Source organism: Pteropus vampyrus, unplaced genomic scaffold (assembly GCF_000151845.1).
Source record: "Pteropus vampyrus isolate Shadow unplaced genomic scaffold, Pvam_2.0 Scaffold217, whole genome shotgun sequence".
NCBI lineage: Eukaryota > Metazoa > Chordata > Mammalia > Chiroptera > Pteropodidae > Pteropus > Pteropus vampyrus.
Window position 1 is genome coordinate 2432724 of NW_011888998.1, and position 21382 is coordinate 2454105.

At 46.2% G+C, this 21382-nt stretch overlaps 1 protein-coding gene across 1 annotated transcript in view; it reads right to left on the reverse strand.

Annotated features, from left to right (window-relative positions):
* Nucleotides 1-11042, reverse strand: part of ATP2B4 (ATPase plasma membrane Ca2+ transporting 4) — a 48429-nt gene extending 37387 nt beyond the window's left edge. Inside the window, exons 1-2 of the mRNA XM_023538316.1 lie at nucleotides 10390-11042; nucleotides 529-726 (exon numbers count right to left, since the gene is read on the reverse strand). Coding sequence (XP_023394084.1) covers nucleotides 529-726; nucleotides 10390-10582 — 391 coding nt within the window. The 5' untranslated portion in view covers nucleotides 10583-11042. The remainder of the gene's footprint in view (nucleotides 1-528; nucleotides 727-10389) is intronic.
* Nucleotides 11043-21382: the final 10340 nt, after the last annotated feature.

Genomic DNA, 21382 nt, shown 5'->3' on the forward strand with positions numbered 1-21382 from the left:
GGAAGGAGAATAATAAAAAATAAAACTCTTGAGCAGAAGAGCTATCTTCTGAGGATACCGAAGGGCAGAAGGATTGGGCATCATTTTATCACCATGTACCTATTTATGTTAACCCAAAAGAAGCAAATGACTAAACAGCATAGAACACGTCAATGCAAATTATAGGCAATTTACATGTAAAGAACTTATGATTCCCAATATGGTCAGGCTCCCACTGCTATGTCCTCAAATGCCAATGACATTGGTGTGGGCACTTTTTAGAAGCAGGGCTTTGTTGGTTGGGTGAGGGTAGAGGATTCTGGGCATTCTGAATAAGGATTTGATGGGAGAAGGGGTAAAAGACCCTGGAATGAGAATGGGTTGGAAGAATAGCTTACTAGCTACTTGTTGGCTTCCTTTGGAGAACCCACCCTGGATAATGAGGGAAAACTTTCAAGCTATAATCTGTCAACCACCAACACTAAGTGCTTTTTGGTGATCATACAAAGAAACTGATCAGAGTTATGTTGGGCTGTTTAAGACACTCACGTTCATTTTCTTCACCAGGGGGGCGGTAGAAGGACAGGACCAGGGAGATTATGGCCGCGATCTCCAGGATGATGAGTGTGACATCTTGAAGGGCTTCCCACACTAATTCTAAGAAGGTCTTGGGCCTTTTGGGAGGGATTAAGTTCTGTCCAAACACTTGCTTACGTTTCTCCAGATCTGCTGGGTTCCCAGATAGGCCTGAAAAGGAGATAGGAGTGGGATGAATGAGTCAGAAAAAAGGGGAAGAGATGAATGATAGAAGAAGGCAGTGAAAAGACCCCTTTAAAAAAAAGACCCTTTGCTTCCTGATCTGCCCAAGTATGAGATCCAGTTAGGGTGACCGACCATCCCAGTTTGCCCAGGACTCAGGGGTGTGAAACTTTCAGTCTAGAAATGGGCAAACTGAGACAAGTTGGTCACGGGGTTCACTCACTCCTCTTACTCTCTGGGCTAAGCTAACCTGGACCTAAAACTTCACGTCCTCCTCATTGAGTATGCTTCAGGCTCCAGCACTAAGAACGCAGACATTTAAACGTTTCCGAGGACTCACACAGAACTTCTCTCACGTTAACATATAAATGCCGGTGATGATTTAAAAACACACAAAGGCCAGAAAGAAGAAGCTATCTGCTCAAGGTCATGCTAGGAAGCTAGGAGACACAGCCCCACCAGTTGTCCTGACTCCAAGTTCCAGTGGCTTTAGGAGATCAACAGAACAGAGGCTCTGAGACTCCAACTTTGAGCACGCATATCCTCCATTTTCCGTCTCATACACACCACTAAGAGGTACTACTATTCTACTAAGTACTGTGTATTTAGAGAAGTACTACTTAGACTAAGTATTAGGTACTAAGAGAAGTACTACTATCCTGGTTGAATAAAAAGAGAACGAAAAAGGTGGAGCCTAAAGTTGATGGTAGCCCATCCTGACTGCCTGTCCGCTCCCACTAACACGCACCTGTGCTCATGTACCTGCGCGGGCGTGCACACATATTCTGGGCATGTTCCCAGAGAGCAAAGAGAATTAATTATTCCCAGTGCCTACTTCCCTTGCTGGGCCCCAGGGGTTTACACTTGAAGAGAAGCGGGTAAATCCTAAAATTTCTATTACTGTCAGTTGGCATTTATCAAGCTGTTTACACACAGCAGCATATTAGCCCTGGTCTTGGCACTTGCAGTTGTTGGCTGCACTGCTCGATGAGTTCCCCACTGGCAGGGTGGGGCAGCCTTTGTCCTGAAAAAAACGTCAGCAGCTGAGAAGGGTCAGAATCAGGGGACAAGCCACTGACAGAATCAGAGGGTGGAACTTCACACAGAGAGCAAGGAAAAGCCAAAGACAGCACTGCGTGGAGAAAAGGGAGGTGCTGATGCCAGAGGACTTCAGACTTCGGTCAGCATGCAGGGTATTCTACTGGCAGGGGTGGGGGCGTAGCACGAGGGCAAACATATACTCTCCATCTCCACTGAACAGGACCCCAGGGTGTTAAATGGCAAGAGGAGAGATCTGAGTTAGATCTAAGGAAGACTTTCAGACAGAAAAAGGTTTTGAAAATGGGAAAATAGGTACCCAAGAGAGTGCTGTTTGCAAGGTCGGAGACAGCCTCCACTTCACCCTGAAAACAAAACCGCCAGGAGAGGTACTCATCTGTCTGGGAAGGCAGATGAGGGACCCTGCCTGGAGGTAAAGTGGGGGGTGAACTGGCATCCACACTTGTGGAGTTGGGGGCTGGAGACCACTCCGCTTGCTAGTGCTTAGGAGAGGAAAACAGGGAGCTGGTCGGGAAAGTGATGCCCAGTGTTCTTAAGCCCCCAACTCCAGCTCCTGCCTCCCAGTGCCCAGCAGTACCACCCTGGCCTACAGCTGAGCTCTGCAGGGGAGCAGGGTTTGGTCAAAACATTGGAAGTAAGTTGGGCTGCTTCCCAGAGGCTCCTGCCTCCACGCTCTGGGAAGTCAAGTTCCCAGGAGGAAAGAAAAGCAAGGGCCTGGGGAAAAAGTGTTCCTGGGCAGGGCATCTTGATCCCCAGGCAGGCACAGGCAGAGATGCCAGGGGGCAGGGCCTTGCTGGTTTTTCTCCCCAGGAACCCTAGATACCAAGGCTGTGCCAACTCGGGACTGTTGTGCCAGAGGGCCAGGTTTGCCTGAAGGAAATAGGAGTTCTGATAATTTGTGAATCTACCTGGGATGTTTCTCAAGGAGGCACAATTCACAACGTAAAGGGAAGACAGCAGGCCTTTCGTTCCCTCCTTAACAAGGGTGAATACATGACTATAAAGGCAAACCAAGACATCAGAAATTAGAGGTCATAATAAGGATCGTCCCAGTAAGGAAGGCCCAACAACAACAAAAGCCTAGCTAGAAGCACCCATGTGAAAGAGCCCTGCCCCTCCCTGTTCTCATCCTTGTCTTCTCTCTCTCTCTCTCTCTCTCATCTATTAATCCATTTAGTCAAGAATCAGCCAGCATTACCTTCAAAATATATTCCAGGTCCACTCATTTCTCTTGTTCCACTGCTACCATCCTGGTCTAAGCCATCATCATCTCTTGCTTGGATTATTACAACTTCTTCCTGGTCTCCTTGCTTATCCCCTCATTTCTCTGTCCTCAAAAGAGTGGCCAGAATGATATTTTAAAAATCCAACCCATGACACTTACCTACTCACAATCCTCTGGTGGCTTTTGTTTGGCGTGAAACTGGGCACCAAAGACCTTAAGATGGCCTATACGGGCCCTGTAGGAGCTCCCGGCCCCCCACCCCTCAACTCCTACAATTTTCCCCTTGGTCGTGAGATCCAGCCAAGCTAGCCTTCCCTCTGGTCTTGGAATGCACTATGTTAGGGCTCACGTCTCTTTTGCTTGGATTCCTCTTCACTAGGTAGGACTCATTCTCTCACGTCCTTCAGGTCTTTGTACAAATGTCACCTTCTTAGTGTGGCCTGCTGGGACCACTGCATTTAACATTATGGCTTCTCTACCCCAGCGCTTTACATTCCCCTTATCTTGCTCAATCGTTCCCTCTACGGGTCTTCTCCCCTAATATATGATGCGATGTATTCATTTACTCTTTTTTTAAATAATTAAAAAATTTTTTCAATTACAGTTGGCATACAATATTACATTAGTTTCAGGTGTACGTAGTCATTATTCTGTTTGTCTATCCCCCTTCACAAAGGCCGGATTTTTATCTTTGTTCTTTAGGTCCACAGCAGTGTCTGGCACATGGTACACATACAAATTTACTGAGTAAACTGGATGAATGAGTAATAAATAAGTTTGCTAACATTTAAGTGATTTTTCTGTGCCAGACGCTTCACTAGGCACATTTGTGTCTTCTCATTCAAACATCCTAAACCCTATGCGGTAGCTACAATTAACTCCATTTAATATATAAGCAAACTAAGACCGGGAGAGGTTACATAACTACTCAAGCCTAGTATGTGGCAGAGGCTATACCACTTCCCAGGAAGCAGCTGGATGCCCACCTGCACGTAGAAGGGCTGCACCCAGCTGAGGTTTCATTCCAGTGTGACTCGCTTGTCTTGGTTTGCCAGGGACTTTCTGGGTTTTAGCAGTGAAGCTCCCGCCTCCTCAGAATGCCCCCTCAGTCCCAGGCAAACAGCACAGGTTGGTCACCCTACTTCATTCACTGCAGGCAGCCCACTCTGCTCTCCTCTGCACCTCTAAGCAAATTAGCCCAGTTCCCACTATTTACGATGGGAGTGAATTAGTCCTGTCTTTTTCCTGTCCTCAGGGATGGTAACACCAGGTCTGTCAGAGTCTAACCTATAGACTTTGTACTCAATAAAGGCTTATTATGGCCATTTTTGGACCAAACACATGAAACAAGACATATTATGGAAAACAAAGGTCAGGCCTTTCTCTTACCCAGATGCCCTCAAAGCTACACACTTACTTCTTTTTTGCCATTTTCTCTTATCTATCTGCTCCACCTTAAGTCACTCTAAGCTCTTCAATAGCTACCTTAAGAAGCCATGTAGCTGTCCCAGTTCCCAGAATGCCCTGTGGCAGGGAAGGGCAGATTGGGCTGTTAGCATAGTAGCCTTGGGAATTGTCTCTCAGACATGTGGCATGGCACAGAAAGCCATGTGGGAATGGGAGCTTGGCCAAAGCCCAATTTTAGGCTTTCCATTCCAATTCTTCCTGTCCCCGAGAGGTTCTCAGGACCTGCTTTCAGGAGCTATAATCGCACATTCATGCTTGTCTAGACCAGGAAAGGGTTTTAGTCCCTGATCTCCACAGTTGCTTCTCAAATATACAGCTTCCTGGAGAGGGAAGGAAGACTTGGCAGAGAGAGAATGCCGGAAACACAAGAAAAGGGCTTCCCTGAGAAATACATCAAGGAAATGGGAGGAAACCTTGTTCCCAAGAACACGAGAGAAAGCGCCACCCCATCAGGAGGCTCCTGGGCCTAAGGACCAGACGAACACAGGCACTGGGAGAGGCCGCAAGAATGTCAGGTCATGAAGTTGCCCGTCCCCGCCCCGTGCTGGGGAGTGACACAGCTCCTGCCCAGGCAGGAGGCAATATGAACAGCAGTGGAAAATCTGCGTCTGCTGTGAGCCTGTGCCGGGACCTCAGGCTAGGGAGGAGAGGCTGCAGCCCAGTCCTCAGGGGCCTGGCACCAGCAGGAGAGGGCCAGGGCCAGCCTCCCTAGGAGGCCCAAGACTGTTGGCCAAGGGACCCTTATCAGAACCAGCTCAGCCCCAGGAAGGATAGGGCTAGGTTGGGACTTCCCAGCTGTCTGAGTTATGATACCTTGCCAAAGACGCAGCTGAATCTTTTCCCACATAGATAGCACAAGGGAGAGGTTTCTTTGGGTTGATCTGAAGGCAGTCCTCTCTGGTATATGAGAACAGAGACTAAAATACCTTTCAAGTCCTACCTTAAAAACTCTGAATTAGGAAGCCATGAGGAGGAGCAGCTTCACATCAATATAGAAACCTACAGGCTTTAGCCGGCTCCTGCTGCTAGTCAAATGCCATTCCTTTAAAGACGAAGAGCAGTTTCTACACTTCAGCGTCTCCAGCTCAGCACATCTGCAGCTTGGGTATGTGTTCTCTCTCTGCTGGACTTCCAGCCCCTAGAGATGAAGTAGTCTCCTCCAGATCATAGCACGAGGATGATGGACTTATTCTTGCTGAAGTGGGCACATCCTCTGGCAAATGTTCCCCTTATCTGACTCTCTGCCTGTTTTGAACACTCCAACTCTGGCATAGAAGAGTAAGCCTCCCGAGTGCCCTCTTACTTGCTGCCTTCTCCCTTACTGCACGCATGTGCTTCCATCCAGGTCATACTCCCTAGTGCTTGCACCTCAGAGCTAAATAAAAAGAGCAAAAGCCTCGCTTCCAGAGTAGACCCCACACGGGCCTCAGTCAAGGAGGGAACGCCATCCTTCCACCCTTAGCTGATGGTTCAATGCAAGGCAGGAACAAGAAGGTTCACATGAAAACAAAACTTGCAAGTTTCTGCTAAGCTGCCAAGGGAAGGCAGTACAAAGGGTTCCAGGCCTAAGAGAAGGGGAGAAAGCAAGGAGGGTGCTCAGGTTCAGGAAGACTTAACCACTCTCCTCATCGAGATTTCTCTGCCCCCTGGCCTGGCACCATCATGCCAACTAATGCAGAAATCCAGTTCTGGGCAAGGAGGAGCTATATGGAAAAGAATTTGCAGAGCCTGGGGTTGAGCTGAGAAGAGAAGGTCCACAGCTGTCATGCATTGTTGGCCTAATTCAGCCCAAGGCAGTAACTCAAACCAGACAGGGAACTCCCAGGATGCAACTTGGAATTCCCTGCGGGAGGAGGAGGGATGAAGGGAGTGTACTTTTACTCTCCTCTTTTTCTCAATCATCTACCATATGGCTGTGCATGCTGCTTCCCCCAAGTTTTGTGAAAACCTTTCCCACCCCTCTTACCAAGCACTAAATATTTGTTTTATGAAGCTACTAGACTTGCCTGAACCACTCACATCACAGCGTAGCTTGCTTTCCGGCCGGCTGTGTGAGGTCGTCTGCTCACCTCCACCATTTCTCTTCCCTCCAAGATATTCTTTTGGCTTGGGTTTCTCTCATGTGTGCCCCCCACCCCTTTTTGTTTCCCTGACTTTCCTTCCCTTTGTCATTCACACTCAGCCTTGTTTCTGGTTGTTGCTGAATGTTGGGAAGCTGAGCACCCCCGAGTGTTCTTGAGTCTAACCAACTCCAGGCCAGTGGGCAACTCCTCTCATTCCAACTAGGCAGGTATCCTCAAGGAGCACAAGCTGATATTAAATTAACATTGGTAAGGTCTCAATTAGATATTTTATTGAGCATTAAAGTATGTGGATATAAAGGGGCCTCTGTAATAAATCTAACCTAAAGAAACCTTACAGGGTGATCTGATCATAAATTCCTAACTGGGCAAGTCATGGTGGGTAATCATGCTGCAGGTATATAACTTCCCCTAGTAAAAGGTTACCTTTGCCTTAAGCCAGCTGTGTCCACTGTTCTTGTGCATCTAGGTTAACCACACATTTGAAATGCCTCTTTTTCAAGCCCCTCAAAAGAGTAGGCACCCTCAACAGAGAACATGATCTTGTTAACTATCCTGTAATCCAGTCCCTGCCTCACTTTCTCCCACCTTCATGTAATTTTCCTTATGTTCCTTCCTTAATTTCAAATGTATAAAAGAAATGGTAAAATCATCATTTTCCAGAGAATTTGAGATCTCGCCTTCTAGTATGTAATCAGTTTGGCTCAAATAAACTCATAAAATTTCTCTATAAGTTTGGATATTCTTATGTCAACAAACATAAAACAAACTTTTAAATTATTTGTGCTTCTGAGATTCTCTGTTGCTGCTCTAGCATGAGGCAGCAGAGCATTAAAGGACTGTGAGTCAGAAAATATAAAATATTCCATTGTGTTCTTTCTACCCTGTGGTAAAAACTTAGGCAAATAATTTAAACTTTTTGGCCTGTTGAAACAGAGATAGAGAGCGAGAGCGAGAGAGAGAGCGAGAGCGAGAGAGAGAGAGAGAGAGAGAGAGAGAGAGGAAAGGGGGTGGGGAGAGAATATACAAATTAAAATTAAGTCCCACTTCCCTCTAGAATTGTGTAAATCTACAATAAAACCATGTTAGTGTCAGAAATGTTATAAATCCCCAAGTTTCATAATGCCACTTAGTAGCTCTGGTTTCAAAAAAATCTGTCAATCTATACTAAAGATGCTATTAACTCAACAGAAAATAAAGGAGGACGGTCATACTCTAGACACCAATCATCCCAATTTTACTTCATTTTGGTTTCCAACCAACAGAATCCAAGCACCAGGTAAATTCCTATATTCTTATTAGTCCACAGGTGCCTTCCATAGGTGGCACAACCATGCTAGGCTGTAAGGCACCTCAGTGTGGTCTTCTGTGAATAGGCTGTCTTTTTGTAGCATCAGCTCATTGGAGGACGTGGATATCAAGGCTCTTTTTCTCAGCTTTCCCGACTAAACAGCTCAGCATCACCCTTGTCTAGGGAGAGACTCCTGTGTTGCTCTTCAGTGTCTCCTTTTCCTATCCCTTTATTCCTCTCTCACACATGAGGAGGTCACTGTTGGCACTGTGGAGCTCAAAATCACTCATGGAAAAGTCTTCTGACACCCTGATCCCCCAGCTCAAGGACCAGCCCCACTGTAGTGTCTTACATTGAAACAAATCAGGGTACATATTTTTGATCTAAGGAAGCAGGAGAATGGCAATGGACAACTGTACCAATGGTAGAGATACTGGGATATAGGCACAGCCAGAGTCTGTGGCAACAGAGGCACGTGCCATCAGAAAGGGTGGCTTTCAACTCTAGGTATGAATCCAAGACTGGGAAAGAATCTAAGAGCATTAACATTTGATATCCGATGTTGAGATTAAAGTAGGATATATGTTGGCCTTTGGGAATGGAAGCTCTCTGGGAATCAGAAAGTAAACAGTAGCAGTTATGAGACAAGATTTGGAGAAGTGAGAGGAAAATCCAGATCCTGCTATTAGAGGTTCTTAGGTTTCATCTTATTCGGACTCTTGAGTTTCACTTTGTGAGAGAAACAAACTGACCAAAAGGATCAAGAACAGGATAGATAGGGAAAAAGAAAGATCCATCTAAATTCTGATTGGTGCATTATCTCAATGAAAACATAATAAGAATAGCCTCTCTTTAAGGTCAATACTACCCAAAAAAATGGTAGAATAAAGAAATCTGGCTGACAAGAAGTAAGTAGTGCCAAAGGACAGTCTTTAGATGCCAGCCAAAAGGCAAAGACTGAGCCACACGAGAGCAACTAAGCTCTGCCACCTCAACCAGATCTCTTTTAGACATCAAGAAGTGACTGGACAAAATGGACAACTGTCACAGTTACACAAGCAGTAACTCTAGAGATATAATGACACATTGTACTCCATAGACACTCATATTCTGGCAAATATCTTCAGACACATGAGCTCTGTTTTAATCTGAGACGACTAATTTATTGAATCCCCATTATAAACAAGCACTATACATACATTATAGTATTTAATCCTAATAACTCTATGGGCTAGGTATAAACATTATTTTCAAAGAAGAAACAGACTCAGAGAGGCTGAGTGAACTGTTCAACGTTATTCAGTTAGTAAATGATAGAGCTAGTATTTCAACTCAAATCCTCTAAGATAGAAAACTGAATTCTAGAAGTAAAGAGAACATGTAGGGTAGCTCTCTCAGACACACACACACACACACACACACACACACACACACACACCACCACCACCACCACCACCACCACCAACAACAACAACAACAACAACAATGACAACAACAAAAATACAAGACATGGGCAATATACAGATAGCGAAATAAAATTCTCCTTAAAAAAAATTCCTAAAGTCTGGACTTCAAATCACTAGCTTGTTGCTTTGGCTAGGTGTCAAACTTCTTAGAACTGGCAAGAAATATGATGTGGCTTCCAAAGGAAGGCTCAGAAATAGTGTACCTTAAGGCATCTAAAGGACAAGACCTTTGCTCCATATCATGCTATTCAACCATGGTGCCTGCCTGACAGATGGGACCAAATAAAAATCTGTAGCAGAAATGCTGAACCACACAAAAGTGACAAAGCAAGGTTCATTTTGTTCCTTCTCCATTTTGATGAGGCAAAATTTCATTTTACCATGGCTCATTGGGTGATTAGGCTAAGCCAGGCAAGCATAAAGCTGAGTTTTTCATACTCTTTTAAGTATAGATTAAGAAGAATTATGCTAAAAGTGCATCAGGCAGGATTGAAAAAATCATCACTAATTCACTGACAGGAAACAGAGTAATTCAACGATTTGGCAGGTACGACTCTATACTTTATGACTTATCACCCTATTTTTAAATGTATACATTAGTGAAGTGCTACATCGAGTAGATGAACTTATTTACTTTTTTTGTCCCAGCCTCCCCAATTACTCTGTAAGGTCAGCGTGGGGAAGAATTATATCTAAACCCTTTTGCAATCAGACTGATATAGAATAAGGGACTTGATGTGATTATTTACTGATAAAAGCATCTCTAACATAAATGTTTCCAAAGTAGAAATACATATCTTTCTTTCTGTGCATTGATACAGAAAAAGGAGGAAAGAATGACCTTCGGCGAATGATAACATAGTCCCTAAACATCATGTCTGGGGAGAAAAAAATGGCTATGTCCTCACCTCGTTTTAGTGCTTCAGATACCATACTTTCCCCACCAGACACAGATATACCAGTGAGGGCTCCAGAAATATGCCTTCTCTAGAAGCTGGGAAAATAGTATTTTTTAACACTAGCCACCATCCTCCAATTCCCCACTCCTGTCATGGCCTTTACCTTCCACAGGGTTGGTTTTCAGTCTACTGCAGAGATTTATTACACCTCCATAGTGGATATTGATCTGGTTCATTGCATCAGTTGAGCGCAACTCCATGAGCTTCCTCAGGTCCATTACTGTGCAGCCAAAGTCCCCTTCACGGCTTTCAATCATTGAATTGGCCGGCAGGCCACGTTCTGTAGGGTTCGTCATTTTGACTCCTATTACCAAACCCCTCAACAAGAGAAAAAATGTGGAGTTTCCCTTCAATTGATCAGTGTCTCTTGCCTCTCTGCCTCACTTCTTCCTTCTTCTTTCTTGCTTCCCTGAGAGCACTTAGGAAATTGATGGACTATATCTTGTGCAATAAGCTTCAGAGTCTCTAGTCCAGATCCTTTTTCCTGTATGAGGCTTGGCAGCGAGAAGAGGAAGAGGATGGGGGAACTGAGTGGAGGCCGGACCACGTGTCACGAAGATTGGTGTCCCCACGTGGTACTGGAAGTGGTTGTCCAGGATAGGTAGGTTCCTAGCTTAGACCGACTTGCCCAGATGGAGGTATAAACAAGATGTGCATGTTACCATGGAGGCAACCTTAGCAACAGCCAGCAACTGCGGTGGTAGAGAGGCAGCAGGAGAAGGAAAAGGGCTCCCAGGATACCGATGACAACTGGATCTGTGGAATAAGGATTCAAAATAGACAAAAAGAAACAATTAGAGCAGCCACAGTGATTCAGCACCTGCACAAGCAAGAGATACTCATTCTAGCATAAGGGTTTAGTGACAGTTGATGCCTTAGCCAAGCTGATAGCTGAGGCCTCAGTTGAGTGAACTAACTCAGGAGAACCCCCTTTCTCCCTGGGAGGCCCCAGCAGGCTGTAAAGTTGAATGTAGGGAAATAATTTCAGATACACCCCAGTCTTCATATCTCACCTCTACCAGACCAAGTAACACAAATCCTACAACTTCAGAAACTTGAAATTAAAAGGTTATGACCTCTAATGGCCCTAACTTCCCTTGTCTATTTGTGGGACCCATTACAGAATCCTTTCATCTGACCTCACTTCTATGAGGTGAGAAGGGTTCAGAAAAGGAGTCCAGACCCAAGTGATCTGGAGGGTGGCCTGCCAGTCTGCCACCCTCTCCCATGCCCTGTGCCCTTCCCTAGTCCCAACACACATATGTATAAACCAGGACAATCTGATGGAAGATGCCCAGTTCCTCTAAGGCCCCTTAGAACACTCAGCCTTCAGCTGTATGGAAATTCTTCAGTTTGCTGCAGGCCAGGCATGAAAGTTCATGTCTTGGAGTTAAACCCCGCCCCTCTCCAAAAATGCTTTTGGAGGGAAGGGGAGAGTAAAATGCTCTGGCAGTTGTCGAAACAGGGTGGAACCTTTTTACATAAGGGGGCAGAAGGACCTCTAAGGAGGAAAGATAGTCTAGGCTTCAAAATATCTTTCCTCCTTAGAGGTCCTTCTGCCCCCTTATGTTTAAACTATGTTTAAAGTTTCTCTGGGGTGGCAGGGATAAGAAAGCTTTCAATTCAGATAGAGCCTAGGGCCACAGCAAGGTCAGCAGGAGAACAATTTAGCCTCTGCATGAGTGAGCAACAGAGGGTCTCAAATCAGCATTCCTCCCCTCGGAAAGGCATGTTTTACCTCTCATGCATGCTGACTGGGGTGGAACTATGTGTAGGTGAAGATATGGAGGGCTGAAGGTGAGAAGAAGGCTTATCCTGAGCCTTGTTCTCAGCTTCAGAGGGGCCGCTGTGTGTCATGCTGGAGCCATTGCCACATATCAGCCATTTAAATGTGGAGGGGCTTTTCCTGAGTCTAGTTCCAGAACACAGGAGACCCAGCCCTGGTTAAGTAGTCACTGCTTGAGTTTGGTTACCAGGGGGTGGAAAGGAGCTCTGGTCAACATCTCTCTAATAAATAGATGACATCTTCACTTCTAGAAGGTGAGCAAGCACAAGAACAATTAGATAAGGACTTGTCTCTTACCAACCACTTTTCCTAAAATCACATGTGGCCAAAGTTTCTGCTGATTCCAATCAGTCCTGTTCTCAGCGGGTTCCCCTCGGATGGAGGTGGTTACACACCCCCTCTCCCAATGTGCCCTCTGCCTCCTCCTTCTACCATAGATTTTTAGAGCTACTCTGACTTACAAAGGGTTAAGTAAGCAGGGTTTTGTTTTGTTGTTGTTATTGTTTCTTAATATTATACTCCCTTTTTTTTTTTTTTTTTTTAGATATCATCAGAGAATCCTGGGGAATAAGGAAGTCTGGAAAGAACCAGAAGCAGTGTCAAGCTCCCTTCATTCAGACTGGCATAGAAGCATGCAGCACTACAGAATGTTCTCTCCCATTCAGCTTCTCCTCTAAGCAGCGGGAAAGGCTGTAGGAGCAAGAAGCCCATCTTGATCCTTATGTAGAACTCCTTAAGCTTTCAAGAAGACGTTGTGGGGGGAAAAATGAGGTTTGTCTACTGCAGGTTGCTCTAGAGACACATATTCAGGAGGTCAAGCACTAAGCTGTTAGCACAAAGTCAAAGGGGTCAGTGCTCAGCGGGGGGCTCAGTTTATTTCTCTATGATAAAGTTCTTCCAGAATTCAGCGGTACAGCAGGTGCCCATACTTCTCTCTGAGCTCTGAGCTCTTAGAATATGAGCTCACTGCAACTGCTGAGCTTGCCTAGCCCCTAACCTTATTAGGCAACTGGCAAAGAATAATCTGTAAGCGTTCACACCAGCTCAGCCTCAGACAAAACGCTCAAGCGGCAGGGAGGTACCATCTATTGTCAGGTCAGGATTAATCATTTGGCTCCAGGCATTCTGGGTAAGGTATGTTCTCACTCCTTGTTTCTAGCATTTTGCCAGCCTAAGGGGTGATAAGATGGAAGAGCAAACTCTCTTATCACTTCCTGCAGGGGCAAGAAATCATATTACTTTACATGACCATTAAATTATTTTAATGTTTTTCTTCCTAAAGTCCTTAACATCTGTTCTACAATTTGTAATGACACTTGAAAGCATTGCCATATGAATTCTAGGTAGGACAGCTGTGATCCCCACCTTACAGATAAAAAAGTGACTTGGTCTTAGGCAAGTCAGCGACCTTGACAGGCTGGTGCTCTTTCTGATACATTCTATTCCTTCCCTGAGTTTGAACCACCTCATTTTCTGACAAACATCTAAGAGGTCCTTTAAAATGTAGGCATCTCTGGGGTTGTGCTGGTCGTTTCCTTGTAAACATCTTTGGCAGAAACATTTTTGCCACACGACTTATTGGCCATAAGGCAATTTTGCCATAAAAGAGAAAATAACCGGTCGACAGTTTGGTTTACATTGGGCAGACTTCATGTATTTAGGCTAGTTGTCAGTTTGGTTTCATAGATGAAATTCTTCAATATTTTCTTTTTATATTATATAAATCTCAGCCTTCCTAATGGTCTGTACAGTGAAGAGTGGATGTGGTGGTCTTAAAATAGTAGATAATAAAAATTACAGATAAAGCAGATTGCAAGCTCCATGTAACACCAGATTGGACTCTACTAGAAAATGATCACATAGCAGTTTGCAAATCTTTCAGTGAGCACAGGCAGGCCTCCACCTATCAAAACCAAGTTTACCAAGCTATACAAATATAAAAGTGGCGGCTGCTAATTCACAAGTCTTTGAGAACATTAATTATAGATATTTTAGTTAGAAACTGATATTTCTCTTAATGAAGGAAGAAGAAATTTTGGCCCAAAAAAGTGCCATGCCTAACAAGGAGACCAATCAACAAGCCAAAAAAAAAAAAAAAAAAAATAGTACGAATGGAAGACTTGTGTTTGCATTTTGCTCAAGTCTCTAATTTTGTTCTTAATTTTTCATGTTTTATTATGTCCTTTTTAATGTCCCTTTTATGTTTTTCATTATTTTATTTTTTATGGCAAAACTGTCCTATGTCCAAATTAGTTATGTAGCAAAAATGTGTGTGGGGAACATACTTACTGGAAAAATATACCTAAAACCCTCGAGTACAGAGAATACCCATTTCCATGTACAGGAAATGCTGACTTACCCTTGCTCTTTTCCCTTCAGAAACATCTCTATCACATTCTAGGCAAAGAGGGTGAAACGGTCCCTACCTCAGGTCTCATACATCCCTGAGAAGCAAACCACCCTACACTTCCTGATGACTCACTCTGCAGCTAGGCTCGCTAGCAAGTTCTAGAAATGAGGACCTGCCTGGGACAAGAACTTCATGGCCTAAGCCACCAAACCATAAGCAACAGTCAGACACTGTTTCCTCCAATTTGTCCATAGAATTCTTTACTCTTGGAAACTTTCCCAGAAGGCTAAAGAAGAGGTACATCTCCAGGCTATAAGGAAAAAGGGTAACTCCCCTGTAGGGGATGGAGTAGGGTATTTTGAGGATCTGAATGGCACCCACCCCATGAATTTCTCCTGCCAAAGATGCCTGTTGAATCTGGCCAGATGCATGGGAAATGAAGTATGAATGGAAATGAGAGAAAGGAACAGGAGGGGCCAGGGGTTAGGGCTTCACTACAGCCAGACCTGCCCAGAATAATAAGCGGCTATACTCAACTCTGGCCTCCAGATTGCAGGCCAAACAGCTCAGCAGAGTAGACTCTTGCTCCCTGCCCTGCCTTGCCCTCTTCACTAAGCTGAGAGCCTGTGCTCAGGAGTGAGGTGGTGGCACTCAGAGATGCACTGGCTGTAATGCCAGCGTCACTGCCATGCAGGCTGTGAGGTGTAAAGAAGGGAAGACCTGTGGGGCGGGCGGGGGCAGAGCAGGCTGGTTGCATCTCATTTCATAGTAGGGAAAGACACATTCAGAGAACCAGGATTTGTGCCTTCATCTGAATTCAAAGCCACCTTGCCTCAACTGCAAGGACACTTCTCCAAGAAATCAGAAACAAAGCTATGTGGTTACTTCCTAAAGCTTGATGAGGAAGCCCATATCTGTCCCTTGCCCGTGACCCCTAAAGGCTCTGAAACAAGTCAGGGAAACACCTCCTTACCTCTTTGAGCTTTCAGGGCTTATTAGGGGCATATAGGCCCCACCCACCCCCAGCCGGAATGCACTTGGCTCTGGATTAGTATGAATCCAAAAATATCCAATTCTCACTTGGTGATCCCAGGAGTGGGGATGAGCGCTTCCTCTACTCTATAATCTTGTACCCTTGGACTTGCAACTCATGACTTGGGAGAGGCAAAGAGAGACCCTAGATTCTCTCTTACCTTTCTCCAGCAGGGGTATTTTCTGTGCCATCATCTATACTGTCTTAAGCTTTACTCTGTCTCTCAGACAGTCCTGTGCTTCTCAGAGGGCCATGCCCTGTCAAGAAAGTTGGCAAGCATCTCAATAGGCAGGCTAACATCCCTGGCTAGCTCTTCTCTCTGAAAGTCTAAACTCCACACAGAGGCCACTCTGCTCCCTCCTCCTTACAGGCCCCTTATTTCTATGACTGAAATTCTAGCTCACCCTCACCAGTTCCCACCACTCAGGACTGGTAGCCATCCTTATCATGGTCCCAGGTTTTCCTTCCCTCCCCATGCCTGCCTGCCTTAATTGCTCCTCCAATGCCTGCTGGCTTGCAGAAGCAAGACCTGAGTACATCCCCCGCCCCTTCAGTCTACTGAGGCTCTTTGGAGGTATGTGGGAAGGTCAGAGGCAGAGCACGTTGGGTAAAGTTCAGATGATGAGTGGCACTGCCTATCATCATCAGTAACCACCAGGTCCATGCCAGGAAGCCAAGTGAGGACTGGGGCACCAAAACCAGGCCTCTGCACTGACCACAGGATGGCACACTGTGGCCTGTGGTCCTGGGCACAGGCCTGGAATCTGATGCTAATTCTCAGCCCTTCCTGAAGAGAGAACATCAGTTCCTGGTTAGGAGGTGCGCGCACACACACGCGCGCACACACACACACACACACACACACACACACACCCCTGGTTAGAAGGTGGCACATACACGTGCGTGCACACACACACACACACACACACACACACACTTCTGGTTAGAAGGTGGTACACACACACACACACACACACACACACACACACACACACACACACACCTCCCTTGCTTATCCTTTCCCTCTCCAAGTCTACTACCCTGAGAGCTTCTTCAACTCAGCAGCAGAAATACAGCACTAAGATTGAAGCATCTATCTGGAGAAAATGCGTCACCCTCAACCTTGGGTCACAGGGACCCAGAATTCATCCCTTCTCCTCAGAGCCATCTGGTAGTTTTTGGTCAAGCTAAGTCTATGCATACCAGGACTCTGTCATCTATGCTTGTGTGCTTCTCCCAAAGAAATTCTCACACAGGTCCAGAAGGGGACATGTGCAAGAATGTTCACCAGAACATTGTTTGTGGTGACAGAGAAATGAAGGCCATCTGGAATCCCTTCTCCTGGTGATGGACGGGTAAAATATGTGAGCTAGATAACAGGGGATATTATATACAGTTAGAAACACAGATCAGAAGTACATAGACCACGCTGGTGATCTTAAAAACAGTGCTTAGTGGGGGGAAAGGTACTGTAACAGCTTTCACACAATTAAAAACACATGCGTCTAAAGCAATTCTATACATTTTAAGGCAGTGGACCTCAACCTTTTTGGCACCGGGGACTGGTGCTCCTTTGAGAATCTAATGCCTGATGATCTGAGGTGGAGCTGAGGCAGTGATGCTAGTGCTGGGGAGCAGCTGTAAATACAGATGAAGCTTCGTTCACACACTCACTGCTCACCTCTTGCTGTGCGGCCAGGTTCTTAATAGGCCACGGACTGCTACTGGTCCACGGCCAGGAGTTTGGGGATCCCTGTTTTAAAGGACATATTTAAACAAAAAGATACATATTATCACATTAGAATGCTGCTCACAGACAAGGAAGGGAAGAGATGTGATATGGGGAAACATTGAGCATGGGAAGGACCAATGATGATAACAAGCCATAAGCCCATGGCCTGTGGCCTGTGGTCCTGGGCACAGGCCTGGAATCTGATGCTAATTCTCAGCCCTTGATCAACTCAATACTCTGCAAAAAAATAAAAATAAAACATACCATGATGCTGAAACCTTCCAGACCTGGAAGAACTGTACTGCTTATGTTATAACAATGATGACAAAACTTATCAGTTCTGGCCAGATACCTTCAGGGGGCAGGGAGAAGGCAGAGCCTATAGATAGCACTTTCTCACAAGAGTGATACCAAGAAATGACCCAAGTTTGCCATCTGTTCCTGATCATCTGTTGAATCAGCCCATGTCAGAGACCCCAGGAACCACCAGGATGAAGACAGGAAGCTACATGGCATAGATCAGGCAACCGAAGCAAGAATGTGCCTAAGAGGACAATGTCGACACCCCCACACCCCCCCGGCTCCACGCAAAAATAGCATCAGTACATTAAGATGAAAAAAGGCAACCCCTCAGCCCAGAGCTATGGGGAATGTACCCTCTTCCAAATAATCTGAGTCATACTGGCTCAGGTCACTTCTGTTGTCCTATGACTCAGGGGTGAGGGGGAGTACTAACAGCAAGTTAGAGCTCAAAAAATACAGAGAATGAAACAAGAATGTTGACTATTTCCTTCAGTTGGTTAAGGAGGACAAGAGCTGATTTCAAGTGGGAATGACAGTGTCATCTAGGAGTCTCCAATCCCCAGGTCAAGGCCCCATGGCCTGTTAAGAACCAGGCCGCACAGCAAGTGAGTGGTATGTGTGCAAATGAAGCTTCCTCTGTATTTGCAGTGACTCCCCAGTGCTAGCGTCAGCTCCACTTCAGATCATCAGGCATTAAATTCTCATAGAAGCACCCCCTGGTACCAAAAAGGTTGGGGACCGCTGATCTAGAAGGTCTGTTGTCTAATGAAAAGGGTGCTGGCAGCCTCTCCTGATCCCTCCCATCTGATCATGGGAATTGCTCAGGATATGAGTTAGCAAAGGTATCTGCCTCTCACACTAAGTAAGGTGCAGCTCCTCGGAACTGGGACAGGAAGCTACTAGGCCAGCAGACAGGAGCCAGACCTTGGGCAGTAACATTCAAATATCCAATATGTATGCTCTCTTGGGCAACACAGATTGCCTTTCTTGGGGCTGTTGTGGTTTTTCCATTTTAGTTCCAAGGGAACAAAAGAGCTTTTTAGCAACTGGATTGGATCCTGGATTATTTTTAGAAACAAATTTCAGCAGAATCATGCCATGTTCACGAAGGAGGGGAAGGCCACTCTCCCTTGGCTACGGGGTCAAGATCTTGTTGTTCCCAGGCCACAGGTTCTGTTGGAGCCCTTGAGGGTGAAGAGAAAGCTGCCTGGCCTCAGACTAAGGAAACCACATCTTATCCACCAAAAGGGGGTGGGGTAGGCAGCCAGCTGTTCTGTCCCCAGGGGCCCAGCAAGAGAGGAAGCAAAATAACATTCTTGTATTACCCAGACTAGTCGGAGTACCACACCCTGGACATCACGCCTGGCCAACACTCCATCACCTCTCTCCACTCCACGACAGTCCACTAGTACAGAGTACAGAGAACCATCTCCTGGCTTTGCCTGTTCGAGGCTTCTCTCAGCCCATGGTTTCCTGGAAGTCGCAGGCAATTGCACAAGGGCCCCATGCCGAGAAGATGGCATTTGTCAGGAAAGAGCTGAGAACATTCCCTAATAACCTGTCACCTCACTGCCCTGGTTCCACTCTTTCTTATCACTCAGCGCACAGACAGCAGCCATGAAGTCAGCTTGGGGCTTGAGAAAGTAGACTGATCACACTCCCCTTGTACTGTGTTGTACTTCAGAGCAGTGGTTCTTAAACCTGAGTGAGCATCGGGATCCCAGGAGGATTGGTTAAAACTTATTTCTGGGCCTGCTCCCAGCGTTTCTGATTCAGGAGATCAGGAGTGGGGCCTGAGGATGTGTACCTCTAACAAGTTCCCTAACAAGAGGATGCTGATGCGGCTGGTCTGGGAACCACACTTCCTAATGTTGCAGAGGTTATGAAGAGTGTCTGCAAACAATGTCATGACAACCTCCAACAATAGCAGGTTAACACGCTTGAGAGCCTTGAATGGGGGCCAGTCTCAACATTGCCCAGATCTAGGCTGACAGGGGAGGAACAGGAGAGGCTTGTCACATATCTCCTCCTGCTTTCCCTTCTCCCTCCTCTAGCCCCTCCAGGATGCTCTGCTTCCATTTTCATTTCAGACAGCTCCCTTTCCCAGAGAGAGCCCTGATCTTCCCAAGGAGAGCCACTCTCCCCTGGGGCCTAGAGATAACAGACTGAAGAGGACTTCCCCGACAGGCTGCAGCAGAAGCCAAGATTTATTCAAAAAGTTAAAACAAGTTACCCTGTCAGGGTCAGAGGACACCCAGACCCCTTTCCAGTTCAGGTGGAGCTGAGCACCCTCTGCATTCCTGGTTCCTCCGTCCTCAGGAGGTGAGAGATGACAGAAAAGGTGAGACAACAAGAGACACCTATCACCAGCTTCGGGATCCCCAATATTACTGCTCCCTGGCACATCTGGGCCCCAGGCTGCCTTTTCCCTGCCACCCTGCAAAGCCCCGCAAAAGGGCTGGCCCATAATCCCCCACTCCTAACCACAATACCTCCGGGTGAGGGGGCACCTGCCTGCTGCTCTAATGGGGCACAAGGCAGTGGCAAGGGCGTGGCTGGCGGGGCAGCAGCAGCTGCTGTTTTCCATCGGGTGACAGGCTGCTGTAAACACTCGTTTTAGGTTGCCATGGCAAAGTGAGTGCACAGCCTGGCCACGGTACAGCTATTTACGTGCCTGTAATGGCAGAGTGGTCTGTTTTTTATTATTTTACTTTTAAAGTTTTCCTTTCCCAGCCCCCTAAAACAGCTTAAAAAATAAAAATAAAGAAGAGCTACCACAACATTCTTAGGAACGAAAAGAAGAGCCAGAAAATACAGCTTAGGACTTGGGCCAGCAAGGGGGAGATGGAAGCGAGGGGTCCAAGTAAGTTCCTTTAAGGAAGGGAAGGTGTAGCTTCTTGTCCACACGGGTCTCTGCCTCAGCTCATCAAGGAGAAAGGCAGCACTCAGAGTCTTCTCACCTCTGTATCACTTACATTATCAACAGGAGGCAAAGCCACGTGGTCTTCTTCCTTCCTGTCAAAGCCAGGTTCTAGCCAGCAAGTTCCTTGACCACCCACCCCTACTCCCCACCAGCCCCCACTGGCTGCCAATTTCATCAGAATGAAGATACAGAGGATTCTACCAGGGGTCATGGGAAGAAGGCTTCAAAGCAGCATCTCCCCTACCCGCCATGGGTGCAGTGTCACCCTGCATGGAGCCTGGCCACTCCAGGCTGGAGGTCTGAAGGGAATGACCTCGAGAGGTGCCTCTAAAGGGATACATGTTTTCCTCCCCACTTGTACAGAGAACTGCCATCCTGTTCTCACTCCTTAGGGAGTTCTGGGGTGAAGGGATACTTGTGCTCAACAAGATTTAAGGTTTAAGTCAGGGTGGTGAGGACCCTTAGCTACGACCAAGGAGTCAGCAAAGTTCAGATGCCGAAGAATGATCAAAAGTGAGGTTGATTCTTCCCGGGACACATATGTCTCCAAGGCACCAGGCATCTGGGAAAGGTTTGTGGTAGAGGAGGTAGGGAGTAATCAGAGATCAGCCACTGGAGTCACACACAAACTAAGCTGAATGTATATACGGACTTTGATAAATATGCTATAGGCTGCCAATCACTAAATGACATCTAAGTAAGAGAGAGTCACCTTCCAGAAACAGTTGGTTGAAATACAAAAGATGCTGCAGGATTTTATCATTCCTCTCCCTCCACTTATTCCAGCTCCTTTGGATTAGTATGTCCTTAAGAGAAGGACCTTCCCCACTCCCTATCCCCCCACTCCCTATCCCCCCACCCCCAATGCCAATAGGCACGTTAATTACATAAAAGGATAGTTAGGGCAGCGTAAGAGCAAATCCTACAGACTGTTCCGATCTCTTCCATTGCAGATTATAACTGAATGCC